This window comes from Sceloporus undulatus, unplaced genomic scaffold (assembly GCF_019175285.1).
Source record: "Sceloporus undulatus isolate JIND9_A2432 ecotype Alabama unplaced genomic scaffold, SceUnd_v1.1 scaffold_24, whole genome shotgun sequence".
In the NCBI taxonomy this organism is placed as follows: Eukaryota; Metazoa; Chordata; class Lepidosauria; order Squamata; family Phrynosomatidae; genus Sceloporus; species Sceloporus undulatus.
The window spans coordinates 380,022-408,005 of record NW_024802946.1 but is presented as its reverse complement, the minus strand read 5'-3'; the positions used below and the strand labels follow the sequence as shown (position 1 = coordinate 408,005).

General features: G+C 44.1%; 1 protein-coding gene across 1 annotated transcript; it reads right to left on the bottom strand.

Annotated features, from left to right (window-relative positions):
* On the bottom strand, nucleotides 1-27,954 carry LOC121917584 (EH domain-containing protein 2-like). The gene is made up of 5 exons (XM_042443669.1): nucleotides 26,327-27,954; nucleotides 20,868-20,965; nucleotides 9,817-10,229; nucleotides 5,641-5,805; nucleotides 1-5,072 (listed from the first exon to the last, which is right to left on the bottom strand). Exons 1-5 carry the CDS (start codon nucleotides 26,722-26,724, stop codon nucleotides 4,536-4,538), a joined length of 1,611 nt encoding a protein of 536 aa, XP_042299603.1. The 5' UTR covers nucleotides 26,725-27,954; the 3' UTR covers nucleotides 1-4,535.
* Nucleotides 27,955-27,984: the final 30 nt, after the last annotated feature.

Below are 27,984 nucleotides of genomic sequence, written 5' to 3'. Positions count from 1 at the left end.
TAAATAAACGTTTTATTCCAGCTGAAATGCTGTTAGAGGCACATCACAAAAAGCAGCAAGGCCCTCCTAGAGTTCAGACTGCAACCCCTGGATCCCTGGAAGATTGCAAGAAGGTCGGCAGCTGGACCCCAGGAAACATTGGACAGCAAGGATCCCTAGACTTCCCACCCAGCTGGAATGAAACATATTGCCTTCATCCTGAGGTGCCATGCCAGTCCTCTTGCCATAGCATCCTTCTAGATGGGGCAGCTATTGCCGGTGCCAAAGAATGGGGTGGTGGTGGGATGCAGATGTTTCCCACCTTCCCCTACAGTAAAAGTGACTGGGGATGACCTTGCAGGTGCAGGAATGCCAGATACGCTTTGGCAGCAGAACAAATCAGGCTAAAACTAAGCAAATGTAAACAAGGATATTCATAGTGTATTGGGTTTTTTCCTTCTATAGATAATTTGCATTATTTGCTCTGGCTGTGGAGTGTGGGGGTTTGAGTTGCAGAGATCGGTGTTTTTAACTGGTGTGGCAGTTTTCCATCCTGAGCACACACTGTTGGCCACATGTATCCCGGTTTTAGTCTGTAAAACGTTGGAGGGATGCATCCTTGCAAATTTTCACACAGGCCTTCTGTGGCTGCTTGTCGGTTTCATGCCTTGTTCCTTGTCTTTTCCACCCAGCCCAGAAATCTCCCCAAATTCTCTTTACTCTCCCCAAGGCAAACTCCAAGAGAGACAGGCAGATAAAAGCTGCTGTTTACATATCAAATGAGAATATGCATGTGATTTTTTTCTGCAATGCCATAATAATAAACTTGATGGTGAACGGTGATAAGGAAGTAGGTAGCTAACTACTACAGTGAAAGAAAAAAAAGTACAGTAGAATCAGAAGAAACCATTTTACATAAAGCAACACTGGTGGAACAGTTGTTCTTTCTGGCAAAGTTCAAACACAAGTATTCACATGAAAATAAACCTGTCCTGGATTGGTTACCCTCCAGAGACTGGATGAACGCAGCTGGAGAAAAACAGTAGATTTGGACAGTACTACTGATAGTTTTCTGCTTTCCAAACAATATAATCAGTGGATGGAATGTATTGTGTGTTACACACAACCCTAAACTAGTTGTGCCAGGGCAAAATCGGGACTTTCTGACAACAAGAAACACCTCTTTTTATCTATAACAGAAGTAACAAGTTGCTAAACCATAAGAGTTTAAGAAATAGCTGGAAATCTTTTACATCCATTTTTCCTCTTCATCATCCCCTTGGAGATAGATTTTAAAAATGGAAAGCAAATATCCAAAAAAGAGAAGCAAGAAATGTGTGCAAGTCTAAGCAAAAATATACAAACCTATGTAACTGAAGACTTGAGCCTAGGACTTTAGTTTGTTATTTGGAATCAATGTGTAAAATCCAGATCTCCTTTGGAAGTTTGTTCCAAGATCTCCTCCTGAAGCCCCTTCCACAGTCCCTATAACTGTCTGGGGCCCTTTTTCAGCTTTAGTTCTTCATAGGAACCATTTGGCCTGTCCATACTATTCTAACTAGAAAGAGTATTGTAAAATCTGTGAAATCACAGCAGTTCAGCCAATGACCTGAAGTGGCTCTAAAAAGCGACATTTACTTTTTCAGAAGCCACACTTGCTATGCTGGCAAAAGGTGAGAGAGGTGAACTTCAGAAACATTTGGAGGCCCACACATTCCTCCTTTTTCCTTAACGTGGAATTTCAAAAGATCTAAACTTGAATAAAACTACAGCAACTAATACTCCTTCATTAATACAACTATTAAAATGCATGGAGAATAACAGGGAAAGGTTATTCTACAAGTTGTGTGAAGCAGAGCTTGGAAAAGTCACTTTTGCGAATGACAATGTTCCAAATTCCATAGTATTCTAGGAAACGTAGTTCATAAAAGTGTTTTTTCCAATCTCTGCTAAGGACAGAACGTGGTTTCCTGGATTCTTTGGTAAAGAAGACACATAGCCCTGACTAGAAGTATTTCACAGTCCTCCAGAGGACTATAGAGATGTAGCTGCTAAACCTGAGAATGTGGGTGGATGATGCAGTCCTTGCATCTCTCAATGGCCAGCCCTCCAGAGTTTCCACTCCTGGAGCAGTTCTACACCAAAGATGTTCTCTCCCCAGGGAACTACAGTTTTATGTCAAGAACTAGGAACCTCTTAAGACTTCTTAGCACTTTGACTAAGTAGCAGTTCCCAGACAGATTGGGAATATTTAATATTTAATATAAAACTAACAAACATTGGTAGTGTAGGTATACCTTCTAGGCCGGTTGTTTATCTATCTTCTTGGAACACAAGGAGCATCGTGATTGTGCCATGTGTGAGCAAAGTGTGATTTTGGTTGTCCTAGTAAAGGAAAAGACACATAAAGTGTGATGGGGTGAATGGGAGCAGAATGTGGGAACAGTTGCTTTGGGGGTTATAACTCCCAGAATCAAAAAGTAACTTTTGAAGTAACAACAAAAAAAGGAGATTTTGAAGCCTTGGGTGGGAATGGAAGAGGGAAGGAGTTACCCCCAGCACCAAAAGGCAGGTCACTTGCCAACCTGCAGAAGAATAGATTTCAAAGTCTTGATTAATCCTCTGCCATCCCACTTTTTCAAACTGTTTTGGGCAAGTATCTGTGCTGTTTAGGATGTCATCAAAGGCTGGCTCTTAGTGTACAGAAGTACTCTGCAATGACACAAGTACCTGCCAAATTGTTGCACAACAGCACAACCCAGTTTACCTATGGTGGTGTAATTTCATGCTATGGAATTGTGGCTACACTGGACTAATTATAATTTACACACCTGGTGGACAGGATCTCAATTGAAAAGTCCAAATTGTGCCTTTTCCTAGTGATGATAAAAATGTTTAAGTATAAATAATTGACAAATTGATCCCTCATGGGTTTCCCCAAAGATGTAAAGGATTACTAGAGAAGGGACTCATTTCTGTTAAGTCCCTTCTGGAAAGAAGGGAGGCTGACACCATTCAATTCCACCTGCAAACTGAGGGCACTTCAACGCTTGAAAAAGCTACTTTTTGGAGCTGTAACTCCCAGAATCCCCCTGACAGCATAGTCACTGAGAATCCATTGGAATTCTGGGAGCTGAGTCCAAAAAACAACAACAAAACCCTTCTCCAATCCCTATGACATTCCCCTCTCTGTGCAGGGAAACAATTCAAAGACTACAATTGAGCTACTATTGCCCAAAGCATGCCACTACCTACCCCCTGAATTCAAGGTCTAGCACCACAAATCCCCTTCCAGATCCTACCTGGCTCAGTTGTAAAACTGTCCTCAGCCCAACACAAACTTGGTTTTTGCACTTACTGGCCATGTTCTTGCTGTGAGGAGGGACTTTCCATCAGATAAGGACGTCCTCATAATTTTATCCCTTTAGAAACTGATATTTTTCTTTCTTAATGAAGGCATACTTTTGTCTGTATGGTGAAGAAAACCAACATACACCCTCCTTCACTTCCTCCAGTAAAACTATAGCCTTCCCATGTATCCTGTACATCAGTATCATGAGAACACATGCATCAAATGGAAAGGAACAGTAGGCCTAGAGACACATTTTGTATCCCTCTCCATTACCACAGCTATGGGAAGATGGACCACTTTTACCTTGTCCCCCCAAAATTAGGCCAAAGTAGCTAAGAGAAATACTTCCTTCCTAACTTCTATTTGCTCATGGGCTTGAATAAGTTGGCAACAACATTTCTAGCCTTTTCTTTCCTAACATGCTTCATGCTTCTGCTTCATCTTCTTCCACCCTCAAACACACAGACAACATTGCAAAAGCACATGTCTGTCAATAGCTGCACACTCCGAGTTCCTGCCAGGGGAGGCTTAAAGTAGACAAGACTTTTGTAATTTCTAATGGATAAGGAGACCCAGGAGGAGGATTAGGGCCAGCTAGAGTCTAAACTGGTAGCAGGACTGAGGTCAAAATTAACATGGTTTGGAAATTGAAATTGGTTTTCACTTAAACTGATGTGGATTAGGCTTCAGCCTCCTGGAACAGTCTGAGCCTGGGCTGGAGGAGGCAGTGTTCTTATGCAACAAACTTGTAAGTATGGAGCTCTTTGGGTCTGATTTCTGAGGAAGGTAAACATCTTAGAAAAGTCCAGTCCAATACAGATGGATGTTCGGTCATTGGCATCTCTAGAATGCAGGCTGAAAGTGTAGACTTGAACTTGAGACCAAATTAAGTAGTTTCAACTGAAGGAGTGAAGCCTACAGAGAACTAAAGCCTGTTGAGGCAGACCAAAGCCTTCTTGAGTCTGGTAGGGACAGAAGACAAAGCAGAAGGTAGCACTGAAGCTTAGTTGAAGAAAGGAGTATCTCCTGATGCAATCCAGCACATGTTTGCTAAGCAAGTATGAGACCTTCTTGAGGAATTAAAGCCTTTAAAATACCTTCTTATGCCTGGCTTGGTTGGAAGATCAAAAGGTGGAGAAGAACCAGGGCTTACTGGAGCAGTTCAAGCCTGGTGTAGGGATGGGAGGCAAGCTCTCGAAAAGCCTTACTCAGCTGACCCCTTCTGCCGGCGCTTAGAAGGTGGCACAAGATGGCGGGGCAGATCAGATGGTAAGCCATGTCCTTCCAGCTTGACTTCAATCAGGTGGCTGGCAAGAGCAAACTCCTCATCATCCAGCATGCCATCGCGGTCTACGTCACTGAGCTTCCAGATTTTGCCAAGGACGGAGTTGGGCAGCTTGGTGGTGACCATCCATGTCTTGGCCTTTGTGCCACTCAGCTTGCCATCCATTGGGGATAAGTTGTAGAAGATCTCATCATATTTGGGTTTGTCCTTGGTCACCACCCATTCATCTTCATCCATCCCCTCATAGGCCCCCTCGGTTGCTCCTTCAACAAAGGGACCGTTCCGGGTGCCATCGAAGGCGCCACCATGCACAATCTGCTCAGGGACCTCTGTCTCCTCCTGGCGCAAAAGCGGCATCAGCTTGGCAATGTCTAGAGTTAGCAGCTCATCCAAAGCATCCACCATGCGTGGCTTCAGGCCATGGAATTTGGTGAAGTCATGCACCATCAGCATTTCCTGGGGAAAGAACAAATCAGGGAGGGGGAGATGACATAGCCCAGAGGAACGATCCTGCCTCCTATAGCCAATGTTTCTGCCCTGACAACATTCAAATACAGTACAGCACTACACACATTAATCTTTGTTCCTCTAAATGTTTTGGATTTCAGCTGCCATAATCCCTGACACTTGACAGGTGCTTCTGACAGCTAAAGGCCAAAGTATCTGGAGGCCTCAGGTGTTAGAACCATTGCATTAAGTAACAATGAAGATGTGCTGTGAAACTAGTTAGGATGCAGCACATCTATCACCATATATCTCTCAGACACAGTGCTCACAGAACCATCTTCCTCAAGAAGCCTGTGGCAGGTTACAGTTAGCCAATAGCTTGTCTACTTGCATAGAATCATAGAGCTGAAAAGGACCACAAATGTCATCTAATCCAATTTTCTGCCATGCAGGAATACACAATTAAAGCACTCCCCAAAGATGTCCCTCCACCCCTCTGTTGAAAGACCTCCAAAGGAGACTCCACCATCCTCCAAGGTATTCTAGTCTATTGATTAACAGCTTTTACAGTCCTCACCTGCATCTTGTTGCAGTCGGGGAAATCGCCAGGTGAGATGTGATGCTCAAGTTGGATCTTGGCAAAAATAACAGGCAGTTTGTTGATGAGCTGTTTCTTCTTGTTCTCCTTCCCAAAGACAGAAGGCATCTCCCTCTTCAGATGGCTGATAATGTGAGCATGGACCTGGGGGTCCAGGAAACAGAGAGAGTGCATTAAATGCTGGGGGGCCCATTCCTTATGTTGGAAATGTTCAGTTTTTGGAGGCTGAACTCCAAATGCTGTTGAAGAATCACCACTTTTCTACCATTGGCGGAACTGTTCTGGTGTCACAGAATCTCCTCGGGGTTTTGAAAGTTATTAGAAATAAGAAGGAGGTAGAGAAAGATGCCGGCAAACCAGGAGAATTCTGTGGGGCATGGCTGGTGAGGGAAGTACTCAAGTGAAGGCAAAGGAAGTGAAGTCTAGCAGCCAGAGTGCCCAAAAGCTAAAACGTTGACCAAAAAGAAAGAGAGGACCCAAAGCTGTGGTGGCAGAAGAAAAGACTAGGAAGTTGGCTGGAAAGGAAAGAAATGCCAAAAGATCCAGGCGAGAGCTTAAGAAAGTTACTTTTAGGAGGCTGTATCTGCCAGAATTCTGGGAGAATTTCTGGAAGGTATAGCCAAAACAAGGAAGGCTGGAGAATAAAAAGGAGAAGAAGTACGAATTCGTTCAAGCAGCCCAATCTTGTTTTAGACTTTTAGTGAAATGGTCTAGGAAGAAGCGGGGGGGGGGGGATCTACTATATTCCCTATAGTTGTTAGTTGGGATGTGACTAATGAAGCACCGACATTTTACAAAAGGTTCTAGCATAGAAACCTTGCCTCTGGAGGAAGGGCTGCATCCTCTGCTTCTGTTCTGACTAGAAGACCATGTTCTCCTTATGGCCTTTCTGGAGTCATTTTATTCCAACTCTTAGCTAGATTTATGTCCCATTGCTTCCTGTGCTAAGCGACAGAGCCTATTGTCTGGACCAGCAGAGGAATCTCCACAGAGTCAGCTGGATACAGACAGTACATCTTGAGGTGATGGCTAAGCGAGTACCGGAGGCGCCTGGGGCGTGTGAGAGAGGCTTCAGACTTTAGCAAGACAGGATGCAGCAAAGCAGAGGATGTGTCCGTAGAGAGCAGAGAAAGGAGCCAGGTTGTAAATCTTGCCTGTATCTCTGATAGGGGAATAGTTGAACTGGATGGGAATATGGAGCATTGAGTTAGGACCGAAATGACTCTGGGGCTGAATCTGACACTCCTGAGGTTCTCTTGGGGCTCCCCAGAAGGCAATGCCACCTTCCCAATGATACCATAATTTGGGGGCTCCCCAGCTTTTCAATAAGCTTCCCCCCATTGTAAAATTCTGAGATGCCTCTCCTTGCAGATGCGCCCAAAAAGAGCCAATATCATATTAAACTAGAGTATGCCATACCCTCCAACTGTCCTGATTTGTCAGGGACAGTTGTGAGTAATCTTTTCTTACCCCACTTTTTCAGCTGCTTTTAGAATGCCCCTGTTTCTCCGTCCTTCTCCCATTTTCCACCTTTGGCTTCAGCTTACTTGAATTGCTGCAAACTGAGTTCAAGGCGCCAAATAGTTTGCATTCCATTAACTTAACAGTAGGGAGAGGAATATTGTGCTTCCCAGCAGACTCAAGCAAAAGCAAACTGCTGCAGCCTATCCTTGTTTGTGTGTTCTTCCTTATTGGTAACTTTTGTCATCTTGGTCACACTATACTGTTGCTTGTTCACATGTGTACTAGTTTTTGTCGGTGAAAAGTTGGAAGATATGATATGCCATTCCTTTCCAGGCACCTGAACCAGGTGACAGCTAAGGGAGTAATGCCAATGCTCTTGGGAAGAGTGAACATTACTGGAGGGACTTCTAGAGTCCTCAGATGAAGCCATTATTGAAGTACCTTTTGTTAGAGGAGAAAGAGTTGGAACATGCAAATGGAGGGAGTGAAGTTGGCCCCAACATTAGGCAGATTGCCAGCATTTTTACTGCTACAAGTAGGGAAAGGGTTTAGGTTTTATTTATTTTTTGGCTTGTGTGTCAGGATAACTCTGTTAAGCCATGGTGAAATCGAAGTAACTTGGTTAACCTTGTGTCTCACTATCTAATAAAGAAAATAAAGGCTATGCACCAGAGCTTAGGAAAATACTTTTTAGAAGTTGTTCTTTCTCTTACGTATTACAAGTAATTTGTAATTACATTTGTTGTAGCGGTCATTACTCTTTTCATTACGTTCAGTTACTTTTTTGAGGAAAAAACAGCGCTTAGGATTGATAACAGCATAACATTTGAAATATTCCTCTGAAAATGCTTAGAAAGTAAATAGAAACCATTACTCATTACATCGATAATAAAGTTTGTGAATTAAATAATGAATTTGCTTTGCTCTTATTTCTTAAATGCCTTTTGAAATGTGTCGTGACACCCTAGAAACTAGCCTTAGGTAACTGCATTCGTTGTGACTTGTTATTTCTAAGCTCTGCTTTGAATGTTGTGGTCCCCCAAACAAGGTTTCCAAGCTCTGAAGACTCTTTTTCCTAATGTTCAGCTCATGCCTCCACTTCTCTCAATTTGGCATGGTTAAAAAGGAGCGAAAAAATCAGCATTAAAAAGATGCGGGTTAAATGGGTCTAGCGCATGGCCCTCCTATCTGAATCTCTTCAGAGAATTGATTCAAGTGGGAACCAGGGTCTTTTGAACCAGTTCAAACCGATTTGCAATCCAGTTTAAAAGGTAGTGGGTATCAGGCCTAGGATCAAGGCCCTGGGATTTATTTAATCAGGACCGCAGGGAAGGCGCTACCTTGTCGGAAAGGCTTAATGAGGAAAACAGAGCAGAAATACATGGGACTGGGAAATAGGAAAGGGGTGGCCAAGCCCATAAACACATCGTACCTTCAAGCACAATGCACAGACTTCCTTTGTGGGGATGTAACCATTGTTCCAGTTGGAGAGCGGGTGGGTTCTCCTACTAAGGAGAAAAGGAAAAGCAGCGGTTTACAAGAAGGGGGGGGCACTGAAAGAAACAGCAGTGTCCTTCAATGGTGAAAAGAGAATGAGGGCCCAGGAGGGAAAGATGGTAGAAGTGCTCCATCCAAGGAGAAATTATCCTTTTTGTGGTCCAATTGCTTAAGCCTTTAAGACAGACTGGTACTCTCCATGAGTCCCTGTACCAGGAGGAAGGCAGAATATAAATCAATCAATCAATCAAGTGTGGGCTGGACTATAACTCTCATCACCATCTGTCTGGGGAACAATGGGACTTGTAGACAACACATCTGGAAGGCACTCCGTTGTGGAAGGCACTCCGTTGTGGAAGGCATCTATCAGATGACACAACTTTGAGAAACAAAGCTATTTCCATCAATGGTAGGCAATTTAAGGATGAAGCAAGATACTGAATTTTGAGTGGAGGATACTCCATGACCTTTGAGGCAATAGCCAAATAGGCAAAGTTGGCTAGTGTCTCTCTTCCTATTCATCCTGTCTACAATGGGACATCTGTCCTACTTATCTCAGTTTGGTTGGAATGCAACCATTCCCCTATTGGATTAGGCCATTGAAGAGGACCTCCCTTTTAGGTTTCTTCACCATCTTTCATATTGTAATGGAAACACCTTTTCAGTGTACAATCTTTTCTTTGCCCTCCGGTTCCATTACAATAGAAACATTCTGCCTGTGGTCTAAGACAGAGGTGGAGAAAGCACAGGTTGCATGTGTTTCTCAAGACTTCTGGACTGTTTGATGGTTTTGCCGTAAACGTATTCTAAAGCCACCCAGCTCTCCCATAAAACTGAAAGGGGACCTCCAGCCATTCTGAGTTGATTTCTTTCCATATTTTAAAACACTTTTGGGACTTTTGCTTATGCCTAAATCTAGAGGGAAGGGTTAGAATCCACCCGTCTTTCCTGCATTTGAACTCAGTTTGCAGTTATTGAAGTAAGCTAAGGACAGAGTGGGAAAGTGGGAGGAAGAGAGAGAAACCGGGACATTTTAAAAGCAGCTGGAAAAGTGGGACAGCAGAGGATTAATCTGGACAGTCCCTGACAAATCAGGAGAGTTGGAGGGTATGTGATGTTCTTTCTGAGGAATATTACCATGAGTCCCTCTTCCTCGTTTCATCCCTTTTCCTCCTCTCGTACCCCAATACTCACCCTGACCAGACGGGCTCTCTTGACCAAATCATTAAGCTTCCTCAGGGCAGAATTCCGGGGCAGGTTCTGGATGTCCGTGAACAAGTCCTGCTCCTCAAGCTCAAAGAGCCGTCGGTTGTCAGAGATCATCAGTGGCTCCGACCAGAAGGACCCAATGTAGACACGCAGCACCTCGGGGGTGTTGAACACCTTGCCCAGTGACCACATGAGGGCACCATAGACCCGCATCAGCTGCTGCGTCTCCACCATGTCGGCCTTGTTCAGGACCACCCGGATCTTGTCCTCGTTGCCCTTGAGGGCCCGGATGGCCTCTGAGAACTCGTCTGAGATCTCCAGCTTGTGGGCATCAAAGAGGAGGATGATGAGATCCACACGCTCAGCAAACCACTGCAGCACGGCTGGGAAGTCATAGCCTGCAAAGGAAAGGATTGTGGGCCAAGAGGTTATTCTGCAATGCTTTTGCAGGGCTAATAACATGATTTCCCATTGTTCTTTTGTGGGTTTTGGGGGCTATGGGGCCATGTTCCAAAAGAGTTTATTCCTGATGTTTCACTTGCATTTGTAGCTGGCATCTTCAGAGAATGAAGATGCTGGCAAAATGTCAGGAATAAACTCTTCTAGAACATGGCCACATAGCCTAAAAAACCACAAAAAAGCAATGGATGCCAGCCATGAAAGCCTTAGACTTCACATTGATTTTTCGTTACTCTCAGAAACAATGAGTTACAGCAAGTCATGTTGTCGTGTGTACTGTGTTAATTTTTCCTGGCAACAACGTTCCCTCCAACTGTCCAAAATAATCCAACTGAGCAGGTCAGTTCTAGCCAGCATTACCAACAGGATTCAGGACATAAGAAGCCCCCCTATGCTACGTTTAACCTCAGGGCTCATTACTGTCAATTCTAATGGGCAGGAACTCTGTCCATCACCAGTGCTTAAGAAAGAGTCAACTGGTAGTCCTGCCAGCTTTTCAACCATTGAGTAAGGAGGGATGGCACACTCTCTTCTCCTTTGCCTCAGGTAACAAAACAGCATGGGCTGAAATTATATTTCAATCCAGCACTGGACTCCCCACTTTTCCTTTTTCTCTCTCCTAAATCTCACCCAGTTGGGGCATCTCCTCAAACCAGTTTCATTAAGGAAAAGGCAAGACAGGATGCTGGCTTTCATGTTAGCATTCCCTCTGACATTTCACAGACAAAAGCCATGACATGTGTGGGCCAAGCAACACTGCAGAGAATCAAGATGGCAAAAATTATGAATGGGAAAGAAGACACAAGCCAGGAGAGGCTGCGGCAGTTTTATTTTGCCTGACCATCCTGGAAGGGTAATATTCCTCCCCTTACTATGAATCTGGAGCAGATTCATAGCTCCATTGACCTTGAAGCCACCACTAAAGAGGAAGAGGAAGGAGAAGGAGATGGAGAGTTTGTCCTACAGGTAATGTTTCAGTATGGTTCTTCACTCCCACCAACCTGCATGCCTCTTCCCTGAGCAAGGAAAGCAGATTTTTCCCTGTGCGTTTGGCTCACTTTCATCCTCTTCTTTCCCTGCACACCACCCCCATCAACATGAAACAAGTTTCATAGCTCTCTCTGCTTTTGGATCCCAGCCATCCACTCAGCCGCTCCTCCTCATTGCCTCTTGGCAGCTGAGGTTCACAAGGGCCTGTTCCACAGCACCAAAAAAGGAAACCAAGCGTTCCATAGGAAAGTCTGAGCAAGGAGGGCTCATTGTTCTGACACACTAAAGAAAAATAATAAAGATGGGAGATCTAAATAAAAGGAGGGGGGAACTGGCTATGCAGCTCTTATCTCAGTGAACCATGGGGCCTCCTTGGCTCACGAAGGGGAAAAAGAGGTTGCCAAAGGTCTAAATGGTGGCACATGCTTTATTTTTGGGGAAGAGTCTGCAATGCTCAAGACCGGATTGGTGTCACAAGATAGAGTTAGGGAAGGTTAGACAAAGGAACCATTCTCTGCCCCAGTTTGCCCCAGGGCTGGCAAAAAACCCAACAACAACAACAACAAAAACACACCCAAAGCCTCAGAAACTTGCAAAAGTTGGCCTTCATTTATTGGACTGCAACTCCAAGAAGCCATACTGGCTCAAAAACTGTAGCAGTTGTAGCTCAAAGCAATAACTTTTCCAAGATGTGGGAAAGACTGGCAGAGCAACATTTAACACTAAGGTGGACAGTGGATACTTTAACTGATAAAACAAATACCTCTGGGTATGTGCAGAGTGTTTTTTTGTTCCTCGTGGAGGAGTTAAGGGTGAGTCACACACTTAGGAACAGGCCAGGAACCAAACCTTAGAAAACTGATTTTTTTTGGACTACAACACAGAATGGTCTATATAGCTCCATGTCAGGGATGCTTAGTTATGGATTCCTGCACTGTCGATTCACTAGATCAGAAGACCTTGGAATGCCTTTTCAGTTCTATGGCTCTGCATCCCAGAATTCCTAAGCTGGCATGGTCATTGAGGGAATACAATGAATTATTGTTGTTGTGTGCCTTCAAGTTGCTTCTGACTTATGGCGATCCTAAGGTGAACCTATCACAGGCGTTTCTTGGCAAGATTTGTTCAGAGGGAGTGTGCCATTACCATTCTCTGAGGCTGTGACTTGCCCAGTGGGTTTCATGAAACCCTGATCTCCAGTGTCACTTGCCCAAAGACACCCAATAGGTCTCCATGGCTCAGGAGGGATTTGAATCCTGGTCTCCAGAGTTGTAGTCCAATGCTCAGAGCACTACTCCATGATGGCTGTCCAAGGAACAGTAGCCCTTAAAAAGGTAAAATTTTGAAGCTCTGGATAGAAGACTTTTTATACTGAAAGGCACAGTTCCCAAGCAAGCCTGAGTCTGCCCCAATACCTCTTTTGTAAAGAAATTAACAATGGCTTTCATGTTAGCATTCCCTCTGACATTTCACAGACAAAAGCCATGACATGTGTGGGCCAAGAATTGGGAGCGTTGGCAGGAAATTCCTGGTTGTGCCTCCATTTCTTATCAGCTATTGCATTTCTGAAGGATCTTGCAATAATTGTGCAGACAAGAGGAGGATTCAAAGAAAGATACAAAGATCAATAACGTTCAAAAGGGGATGTTTCCCATTTTCCCTTTGGGTTTATTAGCCAGAAAAATACACCACACAGCCTGTTAAAAGGAGACCGTTTTCTAGGTAACCAGCCTGTGCCAGGGCCAATCCTCCATGAGGCCAGAACAGATAAATGGACTCTCCGTCTCCATAGATGCAGGGTATGGAAAAATTACTTTTGGGGGCAAAAACTACCAAAATCCTCCAGCCAGTAAGTCCACTGTCTCTAGTCTGATATAACAGATAAAAGTTCAGGAACAGCATGCTCATTGCAAGGCTTGGTTAGGCCCAGGAGAATGAAGGATTGTTGAAGAGGAATGGTGTGCCTGGAAAGGATTTTTCCATCAGATGCTTGTGTTTATTTAAGAAAGGAAAGGAAGAGAAAGAGAAAAAGAAGCAGAAGGAGGGGGTGAAAACACAAAGCATGTGTTTATAAGCTCTTCCTGTTAAACATAATGGACATCCACAATGGATCATCAGCCAGCAGAAATAATAAAAGGGAGACCCACATAGCCACCTTCCCCAAACCAGTACCTCCAAAATGTTTTGGACCAGGACTCAAAATACGTTGGGCTTTTGTGTGCCATCATGCAGCTGTAAAAAGCATACCCTTCAACCGTCCCTTTCGTCAAGTATAATCCTGATTAATTCTTTATCACTATACTTTTTGAATTGCTTTTTAAATGTCCCAGTTTCTCTCCCCTTCTCCCACTTCCACACTTGGTCCTCAGCTTACTTCAGTTGCTGCAAACTGAGTCCAAAATGCAGAGTAGTTTGCACTCCATTAACTCCGTGGGAGGAGAAGAAAGAAGGGGACAGAATCTTGTCCTTCCCTGTAGTCTCAGGCAAAAGCAAATTGCTGTAGCTTCTGTTAGTTTGTGTGTTTATCCTCATTAATAACTGTCACTATCTTGACCACGTTTTGATGTTGCTTGGGCACATGCGTACCATTTTTCAGCTATGAAATGTTGGAGGGAAAGGCACAGGATTCCAGATTTTGACATTACAGAAATCTGATTGGAGTCGTGTGTTTCATTGCAAACAGTGGCACAAACACATCTTTCCCTTCCTCGTCTTCCCATGAAGAAACAATCATTCACAGTGATGGGCAGGCCGCTTGGCTCCCACATGTCCTGACACGCTGCAGGAATTTCCTCTCCGCTTTGGAACCCCACAGCTCCATGGCTGCATGCAGGCAAGAGAGCCAGCAAAAGGCAGGCCTGGGCTGGCAGAACCGGGGCAGTAATCGACACACAAGCGGACGGAGAAACAAGGAGAAACCTTCTAGTCTGTGTGGGTGGAATGGCCGGGGTGAGATGTGGGTGAGAAAGAGTCAGCCCAATTCCCAAGGCAGGAGAGGGACTTTTTCCAAACATACCTATAATTTTCCAGCCGTCTGAAGCTCAGGAGGAGGAAGTCTGTGCTTTTAACTGTGGTGGTGAGACTTGTTTGAAAGAGGCCTCAGGGCCATGAAAACAGCGGCCTCATTCCCACTACCTTTTAAACCAGATCGCAATTTGGTTTGAACTGGTTCAAATGATCCTGGTTCCCACTTAAACTGACTCGCTGAAACGATTTGGTGAGGGGGGCCATGCACCAGACCCATTTAAACCACGTCTTTTTGACGTTGATTTTTTTCTGCATATTTTCAATACATCAGTTTCACGCAAGTGTGAACCACATACAGATCAGAATTGATTTAAATTTGCTGGCTGGAGCGGGTCCATTTTGAACCAATTCATGCATGAATATGAACCACAAGTGGAATATTTTAGAGGGAAAAAATGTGAAGGGTAAAAAAAAAACCATTTGAACAAATTCTGCCAAGAAAATGCAAAGGTAAGTTGGTATTAGCAACACCATAAGTCAGGAATGACTTGAAGGCACACAACAAGCTTGAGGGCAGGGAACTGTGTACTGTAATTAAAATTAATAATTGTAAGGCGCTCGGGGTATAAGTACTCTAATAATAATAACAACAAGAACAAGGAGGCATTACTTTTGTGGGCTATAATTCCCAGAATCCCCAGCTGGCAGTGGATTCTGGGAGTTGTAGCTCAAACAGTACAGTTTCTAAGCTCCACCTCTACAGACCAGAGATAAGAAGGACAGGGTGCATGGTAGTTCAGCAAAGGACCACCCATGTATTGTTTTGTTGCGCTCTGCAACAGGCAAAATGCTAACCTTTGCTTCACCCAGGCAGTTTCCTAGTTACCACCTTTGCATGCAGACATGCGAATGTTCCAGGTCCTGGAAAGGATCCCTTCTTCTTCTTCTTCCTCCTCCTCCTCCTCCGTCCTTGGCACTGACAGAGACATTCCTCAGCATGTTGCAAGTCAATCATTGTGCATTCAGTTGCCATGGCACAAGGGGTGCTTTCCCCCCACAGAGACTGAGCAGACTGTGGCTTCTCACCTTCTTCTATTTTGTACCATCCGCTTCCTTCAAGTCTCTCCCAACAAAACCCCCAGAAAAAATTTGATTCCAGCTCAGCCCTGTCTAACCTTAGCCCTCCAAACCTAAGCAATCTCCTTCTGGATACACAAGGGTATCTTTCCCTCTGAGCTTGGAAGTGGGACTTTTGAAGTGTACAGCTTCCACAATCCCTCAGCCAGCATTTCCATTTTCTGAGAACAATATACAAAGAGAGAGGCAACGTGGCTCAGTCAGCATAGCCAATGTGTGTTGTAGTCTCAAAAAGTAACTTTTAAATTGTTCCAGTTTCACCTCCTCCCACTTTCTCCCTTCAGCTGAACAAAATGAGTTCAAACACAGAAGTAGTTTGCACTCGACTAACTCAGCAAGGGAAAGAGGAGAAAGAGGGGACAGCATCTTTCCTTTCCCTGCAGCTGCTCCTAGCTTGCCTGTTCTTCCCCTTTAAGAACATTTGCCATCATGATCATACTCTGATGTTGCTTGGCACACATATCCCAGTTTTAATCTGAGAACATGGGATATATTGGCTTGAATGACGCTGGGAATTTACCATCCAAAAAAGTAAGTTTCCTATACTGTGCTTTCTCTACCTCTATATGGTACCATCTGGAGGGTTAGACTATTCCTTCACTCCGCCAGTTGCTGAATCAATGGCACGCTCACCTACAAAACATGTCCCTTGTAATGAAAGTTAGAACGTAACATATAGTGGAAAGGACTCAGAAGAATTTACTGATGCAGAAGAGCCTAGCTGCACAACAGCACACAGAGCCCAGAAGGACAACTTGTCCACAAGGAGGCAGATTCCTGGCATGCCACTGCAGTAAACAAGACCATATTAGTTGCAGGGTGCCACGTTTCTCTAGCTTCCACTTCACCCTATTCACTGAGGTGAGGCACGTCCAGATTCCCCACATACCTTCACATAAAATATAGAGATAATACTGGAGACTCCAGTTATTAGTCTCTGCGGACAGCAAGTTGGAAATCATGGAAGGAGGTGGAGAAGAGAGAGCCCATCCTCTCTCCATAGGCCAGATAGGTTTAGGATTGCCAGATCTGAGGGTGCTGTCCAGAAATCCTAGTTTTGGTGGGTCACCTCTGGACAATGGGTGGAGGTTTAAATTTTCATCTCAGGTCAAGAGATAAGGCTGCATGCAAACCTCAGTCAGAGAGCTTTTTAGCAAAGACTAATTAAATCAAGTGTTGCAATGTGCAAGTACATTTCATTTGCAATCAGGGAAAAATATGTTCTGTCTATGTGTATGTTTGAATGACAATGTGTGAGACATTGGTCTCACACTACTTTTGTACATTGATAGAAACTACTTTTGTATATTGAATTAATTTTGCAGCAACTGAAGTAAGCAGTGGACTAAGGAGGGAAGGGGAAGGAGAAGAAAGAAACTGGGACATTTTTTAAAAGCAGTTTAAAAAGTGGGACAGTAAAGGAAATCAGGAATTTCCCTGCAAAGAAGGGTATGACCATGACCAGGGAAGCATACCTAAGTCTCAGGTTTTTGCCTGGAAATTTAGGTCCTGGGAGGATCATTAGATAAGTTATTTTGAGGAATTAACATTCCAGCACGTTGACCAGGGGAAAGAGGAGTTGTAGTCCCCCAGAATAGCTTTCCAATCTCTGGTCTTGCTGGAATGAAACACCCTCCAGATTCAGCAGCACATCCCACACAGTGGAAACCAGCAGTTCCAAGGGGAAAGGAGTGCAGGAATGTAAGCGTCAGAGGGAGAGCCCGAAAGGGCTGCCCCAGCCTCACCCTGTCCTCACGAAGGAACTTCGGGTGGAACATGTTAACCCATGCTGCCCAGCCCAGGAAAAGAGTGCATTGCAGCCCCATCTCTCCCTAGAAGCTCCATTGGGACCCAGTGTATTTCTGCAGAATTTTCTAGCATGCAAAACCTTCTATTCTTGTCGCTATTGTTTTAGCCTTCCCTTTTTATTCTTCCAAAGCCTACTCTCTGAAGAAGGTTGCCCAGAACCATGTAAAAAATATCCTAGCTGGGAGCATTCTCCCCTCTAGACAAAAGCACAAGATTCATGCCATACTAAGAAAACCTACTTCTTTGAATTTAATGGCCCCAACCCCCAAACAACATATCATCCAAAACAGGGACATAGCCAAGGGAGGGGGGGTCTGTGGGGTCCAGACCCACCCCCCTTCCATTAGAAAAATGAATGGCATGTACTGCTGTGCCACTGCACCCAAGCCCAATTATAATGGTGGCACTTAGTCTGCCCCCCCTTCCTAAAATCTTGGCTACGTCCCTGTCCAGAATCATGATTTTGGGGGGGATGACAAGCACTGTTGTACAAAACAGTAACTTTTCCAACTGCGATCTCTCTCCTTTGCACCAAAAGCAGTATCAGATAAGAGGGAATTCTATGCAATTCTAAAGCTTGTATGCTTTTTCCTAAATACTGGTTGATTGTAACTAAAGAGCCAGATAGAGAAATATGCTGCATATGGTATCAGCTGACTAGAGGACAACCCATATCAAATCTCTGCAAAGCAATAAAACTCAGATGACTTCAGCCAAGGGGAACCTTCTTACGTTTCAGCTGCCTAAAAGGGCTGTTTTAAATATAAAATGGGGGCAAACTCTCATCTGTGCTGTTATGAAATTCCTAGGGGGCAAATGTATTAACTTCATTAGCAGTTTGTTTGTTCTTTGCCCATGTCATTGAAATGTTTTTGGAATCCCCTGGCCCTCATCTCAAGGAGAGCACTTGCGTCTAGGTTCAAGAGTGCTCTTGACAAACCTAGGAATGTGAATAGCCCATCTCAAAACTGTTTTACCTTTGGACTGCCTCCCTCACATCCATTCTGATCCCATTCAATAGCTGCTTTTATAACTTATTTGTTCCTACTTGAGCTAAAATTGTCCTGGCATTTTATAAGCTATTGTACAATATGTGTATTTCTGTGTGCATTCTGCACTACCTAGGAAAATTATATTCAGGTATGTTGTTCCCAAAAACCCATCCATGTTGGCTGGGGCATGCTGGGAGCTGTCACTGAATAGAGAACATCCCCAAACTCTGTCAAATCTGACCTTGCACTGACTCAGAGTCTCTCTAACCTGTGTTTGGTTCACACAACCAAGGTGTGTACATGGCTGTTGCTGTTGCTGAACTCCTCCCCATTCCTTTGACAGTAACATAAAATGCAGAAATTTAGAAGAGGAAGCTTTCATGCCTTCTAACATTTCACAGATAAAAAACTGGGACACGTGTGGCCAAGCAACAAGAGAATGTGATCAAAATTGCAAAAGCTGTTACCAAGGAACAGTGACAGTTTGCAGCAGTTTGCTTTTGCCTAAGCCTACAGGGAAGGGCAAAGCTCCTCATCTCCTCTTTCCCTTCCCAAGTGAACACAGTGCAAACTATTTCTTTTTTACTTTGAACTCAATTTGCAGCAATTGAAGTAACCTGATGACAGGAGAAAGTGGGAGGCGGAGAGCGAAATTGGGACATTTTACAAGCACCTGAAAAAGTGGGATGAGAGTAGATTAATCAGGACTGTCACTTCCAAACTGAGACAGTTGGAAGGTAACCATTTTATCCAGAAACTTAAGTTCTTTACATTTTTGCATATCAAATTGCTATCAAGGGCAAGGGGAAGGAGATTGGGAACCTGAATCCTTGGGTCGACTGTCCTCCCTGCCGCTCTGTCTCCCCATAGGGCTGCTCCCCCTTCATGCGGGTAGGGCTTCCCCCCCTACAGCTGCTTCCTTTGTTTTGAAATGAATCTGCGCACTCTTTGTTTCCTTTGAAATCAACCTCGGAGAGACTGAATCAATATTTACCAGCCCAGACCTTGGCAGACAGGAACACAATAGGGCTTGATATACCGAGGCCTGGCCAAGAGCCACAAAACACCCAGGGATATATGCCAGAGCCAGCAGAGACTATGAACAAGGGAGAAGAACCAAGCAAAGGCTGCCTGGGTACTTTCTGAAGCAGGTGCAGACACGAAGGAAGCAGAACATGGACAACTCTCTTTCAAACAACTCCCAGAACAGGGAACTGGGAGATTCTGGGAGTTATCGTCCAAAAAAATAATGTATTTCCAACTTCAGGAAAGAAGAATATCATGGGATACGAGGCTGATAAATGTGCTGGTTTAATTTCTCATGTTCTTTCCTTTGGACTCCTAAAGAAAATTGCACATTTTGAAAAGTTCTCACCAAAAAATGATCCAAATCTGGTATAACTTAGGAGTTTATCACAAGGGACGGATCCCATGCAGAAATGGATTTAAAAATCCAGGTTGGGGGGGGGTTGCAAAGGTGGGTTGATTGTCAGACAAGTAAGTAAAGCAACATTAACACAACATTATCCCAAATGGAAAGTCCACAAAGCCTGCTCCTTTTTTACTTTTGGGATTTTCCCAAAGTAAAAAGGAGAGGATGTTGTCTACTTTCCGTTTGGATTAATATCGCATTAATGCTCATTAAACCTTACATTGTGTAAAAATCAACCCACTTTTGCGAGTTTTGTTCACTTTCTGTTCAGGTTAACCCCTGACATCGTCTGAAAATCTAATCACTATTACGGGTTTTTCCCCAGTTTAAGCACAGGATCCATCCCGTGTGATAAACTCCTTAGTGTCTAGGGCTTAGGAGCAGGAGGTGGCGATTATGGGTTCTTGTTAGCAGTAGGTCTTTAAATAAATGATTAATCTGCACCCTCCAAGGTTACTGATTTGGCAGTAATGGTCCTGAATCATATATGTACTGTATATGTATTATCCAACTTGTGAGTATGTATTTTCCCTGGATAATGATTAACCTTCCATTTTGAAGCCAAGCCCTCCCTTCAGTCCATCTGCCTTGGTCCAGGCCTCGGAGGTTGAGAGGAACTGCTGGACCTCTTACCCTTTCCCATCACCACTCCCTTCTCCTTCTGTGTCATGTCTTTTTAGATTGTAAGCCTGAGGGCAGGGAACCGTCTAACTAAAAAGATTGCATGTACAGCGCTGTGTAAATTTACACGCTTCATAAATAAAGGTTAATAATAATAATAATCCTCTTTCCCCCCACTGTAGCGGCTTTTCATGTCCCAGTTTCTCACTTTCTTCCCACTCTCCGCTTGTCCTCAGCAGTGATAAACTCAACCAGAGAGGAGAGAAGCGAAGCTGGAATCGTTTCCTTTTCTGTAGGCTCAGGCAAAAGCAAACTGCTGTAGCCCCTCTTAGCTTGTGTGTTCTTCCTCATTGTGAACTTCTGCCGTCTTGACCACACTCTGAATTTCCTTGGCCACATGTGTCCCTATGATCTATGAAATACTGGAGGCCATGGGTATACTGTTGTAATCACATCCTACATTAGCAAAGACTTGGATTCGATGAGCCCCACACCTTTAAATTCCCATTCAACTTTTTGATTCAGGATTTCCATGGATGACTTTGAGTGTGCACCAAAAAGAGAGTGACAAATGTCCACAAGTCATGATGAATTATGGGAGTCCCCAATACCTGTCCCCATCGCCTTACCTCGACTGACACGTTGTTTCGCACCTGACAGGATCCCTGGGGTGTCTATAAGACTGATGCTTTCCAGAACTTGGTTAGGCAAGTGAGCACACATGAACCTAAAGGGAGAGAAGGCCAGAGTCAGGATGAGAGGCTTGTGGAGAAGAGAGCAATGAAAAAAGGGTTGTGTGCTGCACAGGCACCTTATGACAATCTACACGCATCATCTAATCTAGTTATGGACAACTAAGAGACTCCAGCTCCCAGAATCCCTCACCAATGGCTATGCTGGCTAGAGCTAGTGGGCATTGTAGGCCAAAAACATCTGGAGGGCCACAGTTGTCCATTCCTGGCCTCAGCCTTTGAGCACAGATATTACACCCCAGAACACCTGGATTTATAATTTATTGATTAGCTTTAAGTTACACCTCACCTTTAGGCATAATTGTATTCAACATTTGCTTTACTCTTAATGTATTTTGTAAGCTGTCTTGGAGATTGAAAATCAAAAGGTGCTTTATAAATATGTATTTTAAACAGGAAATATAAAATTAAGCAGAGCCCTTCCTGCATTCCTTGAGAAAGCCAGGGTGTTCCTAAATTTACAGCTTCCACCAGTGCTGGCTCCAAACCTTTCTACTCCGAGTGAAGGACAAATATGCCATTCCCTTCCCTTTTGTGTGTCAAAACATATTGAACATAGCACGCTAACCTATCGGAAGTAGGTAATTTTCTTATTTATGGCGTCTTCCCATTTTCTGCTTTTATTCCATTACAACAGTGTCCTGTATCCGATTCCTGGCAGATGAGAGGAGCTTGATCAAGGAACTCAGTCAAATGTTCCTTGAAAATGAAGATGCTGCGGAGTTATCTCCTGCAATGGTGCAGAAAGTTGCTCTCTCTGTGCCTACCTAGTTGAAGCAGCCACATCAGGAATATGCTCTTTAACATTTCACAGGTGAAAACTGGGACATGTATGTCCAAGCAACATCAGAGTATAGTGAAACTGGAAAAAGTTATTAAATGAGGAAGAGCCCACAAGCTAGGAGAGGCTGCAGCAGTTTGCTTTGGCCTGAGTCTACTGGGAAGGGCAGATTGCTGCTCTATCCTCTTCCCTCCTGCTGGGATAATTGAGTGCAACCTATTAAAAGTGGGGTGACATAGGATTGAGATGATTGTCCCTGCTAAGTTAGGTCATTTGGAGGGTATGCAGTTATTCTGTCTGCCATGGTCAAGGTGCGCAACTTCTGTGCCCCTCAAGATGTCACTAGCCTGCAACTCCCAATATCCCTAGCCCACCCAGCCAATGGAGAGGAATGATGGGAGGTGCATTCCAACATCATCTGCTGGGCCACCTGTTCTACGCCTTGGTATAGACATTGTACCTCAAAGCAGCAGAAGACAACTTTGTTCTGTCTTCCACAGATTTGTATTAACTTCCTGGCTCCACATAATCAATTAGGACAAATTTGCTTCTGCAATTGAGCTTCCCCTCCCTGCGATTCCAGCAATTTCAACATGTCCTCATTGATTAAGAGGAGCCAGGAAGTTAAGACCGACGCATGCTTGATGTTTCCAGTTAGATTTTTTTTATATCTCTCAGTTTTATCTCATATGGGGCATGTCAGATTGTGGGGTTCCAGGGAAACAAGGTGGGGAAGGCAAAGAATTGAAGCAACAGCTGCCAAAAACCTGGCTGTGCTATGCGCCTAGGGTGGAGTTTATGTTTACAAACCCCTCGATGGAGGAAGGCGCATGGATCATCCAGTATAAACAAGGATGCTAAAAGTAGAGCCTGCCGGAAAATACCAAGGGACATCCAACTCCAAAGTTTCCCACTGTCTTGGGCCAAATGGCAACTAACAGTAGCTTTAAAGAAGTCTGCACCTTTCAAAAAGAGGTTTGGGATGAATTGGTCTCGGTTTTATAAATAGATCTCAGGTTAGGCAAGGCGATGGAGCAGTCTGTCAGTCTATGAAAAGGCTCAAAGTCTCTGCCCATAACACTGTGGCTTTATGACAGGGCTGAGAACCATGCAGTCTTCCAACTGGAATTCCCATTAGCCTTAAGCCATAGTATAATCAATGCTGGGGAATGCTGGGAGTTACAGTCCAACAACATGTGGAGAGCTGCATGATTCTTACCCCTTCCATAAAGAAATGCCCATGCTGATTCTGGGATTCTGGGAATTGTAGTCCAAAAAGTAACTTTCTCCAGCTTGGCTTTAAAGTCACCTTCCCTGCATGTTTTCCACTCTCACGCACAGATGTAGGAGCTATATTCCAGAAATCATCTCTTTCTGTTAAGATTACCACAGAAGGGAGAATTTCATCACAGACCATTTCTGTCTAGGCTGAAGAAGTGGCAGAAATTTCTCCCATCTTGTGCAAATGCTAAGGTCACAAGATGCTCACCCTACATTGCATGTGCATTGAGCAAGTGTCTTTTGATATTTCAAAATCTGAGTTAATATTCTGACTTGGCTATAACTGTCTCTCAGTATAACAGTGGACCTTCTACAAAAGAAAGCAACATTTGCTAAAAGAAGGTTGGCTCTTAAAATCAGAGCTTGGAAACATTACTTTTTGGGACTATAACTCCCCCAATCCTCCAGCTATCATCATAACCATGTTGGCTGGAGGATTCTGAGATACAGAATCAAAAAAGTGCATTGTATAAAACTGTTTTAAATAGAGATGTGTATAGCCAGCGGGTGTAATGGTTTGAGCATTGGACTATGGCTCTGGAGACCAGGTTTGAGTCCCCACTGAGGCATGGAAACCCACTGGGTGACCTCAGGCGAGTCACAATCTCTCAGCCTCAGAGGAAGATAAGCAAAACCCCTCTGAATAAATTGTGCCAAGAAAACCCAGAGTTTATCACACAAAGGAGATTGGGAGTTTATCCCGTGAATATCCCTGGAAAATCATATAATTACATGAAACGATTTGACACTTTGCACAAAAACTTGCCATTAAAGTGGTCACAAAGAAATATTAACACACATTTTTTTTACTTTCGGGATTTCAGTGACAATGCATTTCCAACATCACTTTATGTGTGCAATTGCATGTGATCATCATTCGCGCAATTACTCTCCATTTCTGCTTTATTTGCCAGATGCTTGAAATGCACTTTAATCTCTCTTTAATGCCGAAATTAGCCTCAGTGTGATAAACTCCAGCGATAGGGTTGCCACTAGCCAGAAATGACTTGAAACCACGCAGCAAGAAGTGTAGGCATAAATGTGGGGAAGAGACTCTTTCTCGTCCCACATGGTTGCTCTGGTCTTGTCTTTCTTTGCTGTGTAGCACAGCTGCTATTGGCACAAGAGCCCTGTTCTGTTATGCATGTGGCTACCCTGTGCTGGGAAGGCCTTCCCTTACAAAGCTCATGCTTCCCATCTCTCCCTGGCCTCTGTCTTGTGGGAACGTCTCCCTCCTGGCTCCAACGCCAACACATCTGGACAGCTAATTTATTTCCTAACCGTTGGGAGATGCCGGGGTGTTACCAGGACATCCTGGCACAGAGAGCCCTGCTGCATTCCAGAGAGCTGGGCTCACATCCCCCACCAAAGAACTTCATCCTACTTCTCTCCATTCCTCGCCCTGGCAAAGAACGAGGAGGGTGGGAATAGGTGCCTGTTTGCAATCCACACAGAGCACTTTCTCTGCCTTGTGCTCCCCTCTCTGCCTAGTTGGACAGTATCTGCAGCAGATCACAAAAGAAAGAAAGGGAGTTTGGAGAGATCCCCAAGAGGGAGCAGAATTTCGTAGTTCAATTAATCAATCAATTTTATTTACGGTCTTTGACCAAAGTATCTCAACAATATATTAATATTAACCAGTAAAAGCAAACTTACAAATATACCAGTACATCTACATAAAATTAGTTCAAACATAAATGTGCATATAGACAGATAGCACCTCACACCAGGATGGAGGGACCTATCTTCTAGCAGAGTCTAGTAGTTAAAGAGTGTTTCCCCAGCAAGAATCATGAGTATTATATTTGGACACTGTTACCTAATTTAGGTAGAATTCAAAGAGCTAGGGAAAATCTGTATGCAAAAGCATCTTGCAGCACCTTTGAGAATAACTATGGGCTCGAACAGGCAGGACAAAATAAAGCTGCTTCAGGTCACTTTGGAGGCATGCTGTTTAAACGACACACGCATCTTAAGAGGCCAGAAACTGCACCAAAGCTATGCTCTAGTCCTTAGGACTGGAGCGTGGCTTTGGCATGGCTTCTGGCCTCTTAGGACGCATGATGCATCATTTAAATAGCATACCTCCAAAGACGGTGGTTCTTTTAAGAGCAAGGGCCCAAAGCAAAGATGAAATCAGTTTCAATCTACATCCTCAGAGATCAGATCCCTGTTTGCATTAAGTTTTTAGTAGTGCTCTGCCCCACCCTAATGCATGGTGGATTGCATGATTCTTAGAATAGCCATCATTTTCTTTTTTATGATAGCTGTTTTAAAAGAAGGAGACAGATACAAGGAGGAGGAGATGACCAGCTGCGAAAGATACTTCTAGCCCTTTTATGGTTGCACTGAACAGAGGATTTAGCTGGGGCAACTTTTCTCTCACTTAACAAGATAAACTGCTAAAAATATGTCTTCTATCTTTCTACTTTTGATTTTTTTAAAGAGTCAGTGTCTTGTTCTTCTGGCTAAAAGTCCTTGATATGAGCTGTCAAAAATACTGGAGAAAGCCAATGTGGTGTGAGTGTCGGATGAGCATTGGGAAGGCTAACCCTGCTTTCCAAACATGAAGGTTGCTGCATGATTGTGGGGTGTTCACTATTTTTTAGCCCAGCTTTTCTCACAAGGTTGTTCTGATTATACCGGGGGTGACAGTGAGAGAAAAGAACTCTATTCTACACTGAGCTTCTTGGGAAGCCCAGATACAAGGCCAGAGTTTTGTCCTGGGGTGATGGTGGCTGTTTATTTATTTACTTATTGCATTTATATCAATAAATTGGATTTACTGAATTTATACCCTGCCTTTCTCCCAGGATAGCATTCAAACCCTGAAATCCAGTGCCACATTGAGGTTAATAAAGGTGGCTCTTGGGTATGAAAGATCTCTCCTTTCTATCTGATCCTAGTCTTGCCCAAAGAATATAAGACAGAGCTTTAGACAGAGATTGACCATTGGTCCATCTAAATCAGTATCAACAGCTCTGACTGGCAGCACTGCTAAGTTAGTTTAGTGCAAGTGATTTTTGCATTTTGAACTCAGTTTGCAGCAATCAAAGTAAGCTGAAGACAAAGGGGAAACGTGAGAGTAGGAGAGAGAACTTGGGACATTTTAAAAGCAGCTGAAAGATGGGACAGCAGAGGACTAACTGGAGCTCTCCCTGCTAAATCAGGACTGATGGAGGGAATGGTGTTCAAGCTGGTAGGGTGACTGAAGAAAGCATACAAAGGCCAGAAAATACAAGAGAAGGAAAAGACCCCTGGTTGGGGCACTCACCGGTTAAGAAAGGTGTTTCCAAAGGGGTTGAGTTTTCGGAAGGGCTTTTTGGGGTCCACAATGAGAGCGTTGCCTGGTATGATCCCCTCTGTTTCGCCGTGCATCACAGCAATGAAAGAGTCCGTGGTGGGCTCAGGCCCAATGCGGCTCCCAGGGATATCCTGTTCCAGCAGATATTTGATGAAGGTGGTCTTACCAGTAGAGTACTGGCCCACCACCAGCACCATGGGCTTATTGTCAAAGTCGGCATCCTCCAGGGCTGGTGAATGGAAGTCATGGAAGCGGTAGAACTCCTCCACTGGCAGTAGCTTCCTCTTGTAGAGGTCCTTGAGGCCCTCCGTAACCGTGCGGATCACCTCAGGTGTCTTCTTCTCATTCTTCTTCATCCAGCTGAACATCTTGACTGTGCTGGGAAAATGGCACAATGCCTACTCCCTTGGAATGGAGCTCTAAATCAAGAAATTGGTGGTGAAAATGAAAAGAGCAGGGAGGGGTAAAATGTGACCGAAATTAAAGTTTGGGTGGAAAGCCCACAAACGTTTCAGAGATGTAGATCTTGAGAGACCAAAAAACAGGTAAGGCCCCAAAATGTGACCCAAAGACGTATGAAATCTTGTGTTGAAAAGATATCCGGTGAGTTTATAGGTCTTTCTAATCTGTTCAGGACCCGAAATAAACGTAAATCAGCAGATCCTTTGGGTGGTGCCTCTGCTGTAGATCTTCTAAGTCAAAGAGGCTTGACTTTGGTGGGTTGGTCCAGATATTTAGAGAGGCCAAGAGCTCAGAAGAGTAGATCCCCTGAGAGATCCTTTTCCACAGGAGGCAAAGGATCTTCTGATGATGTTCTCTCAGCTCGAAATGTGCTTATTATCCAAAATGCTGGTCCCCAAAGCACAGAATTCACTTTGCAACTGGGAAAAAGTTGCTCATAGGTGGGAATCACTGAGTTTCTTCTGTCTTTGAATAAAATATGTTACTTTCTTCTTCCAAATCCTATGGGAAGCGGCAGAAAGCCAGCAATAAACAGTGCAGTACAGGCAAGGACAGTGTGGGTGGAAACACACATACACACTGATGCCAGCTTCAGATGGAAAATCCCTCTTGTTTATTTGTGGAAATGGTTATTTTCCCCCCCTCTTCTTTTAAGATCCCAAGAAGCATCTGAAGAGGATTCCTGCTTGGAAGAGGAGCTGGCTGTCAGGATGAGCAGCTGCCAAGAGGCAGGGAGCAGAATACATTAACATAAATTATTTGGGATGGGATGGGAGTGTTGGGACAGCCAACAATTTGAGAACAAGTAATGTGCCAAAAAATTATGAACATTCGCTGTTCTCTCCAAAGTTGCAAGAATGTGGCTTTGGGAACTAACAGCCTCTGATGCCATCATGTGGTTCAAAGAGGAAAAATAAGCCTCAAGGTGTGATTTTGTGTTTTCTCATTGGCATAACAAATATGAATGTTGGCATGTACAGCCTTCAAGTCGCCTCTTGACTTCTGGTCATCCAATGAATTTCATGGGGTTTTCTTAGGCAAGGAATACTCCGAAGTGGCTTTGCCATTACCTTCCTCTGAAATATAGCCTGAAGCACCTGGTATTTTCTGGTGGTCTCCCATCCAAGCAGGACTAACCCTGCTTAGCTTCCAAGATCATTTGGATC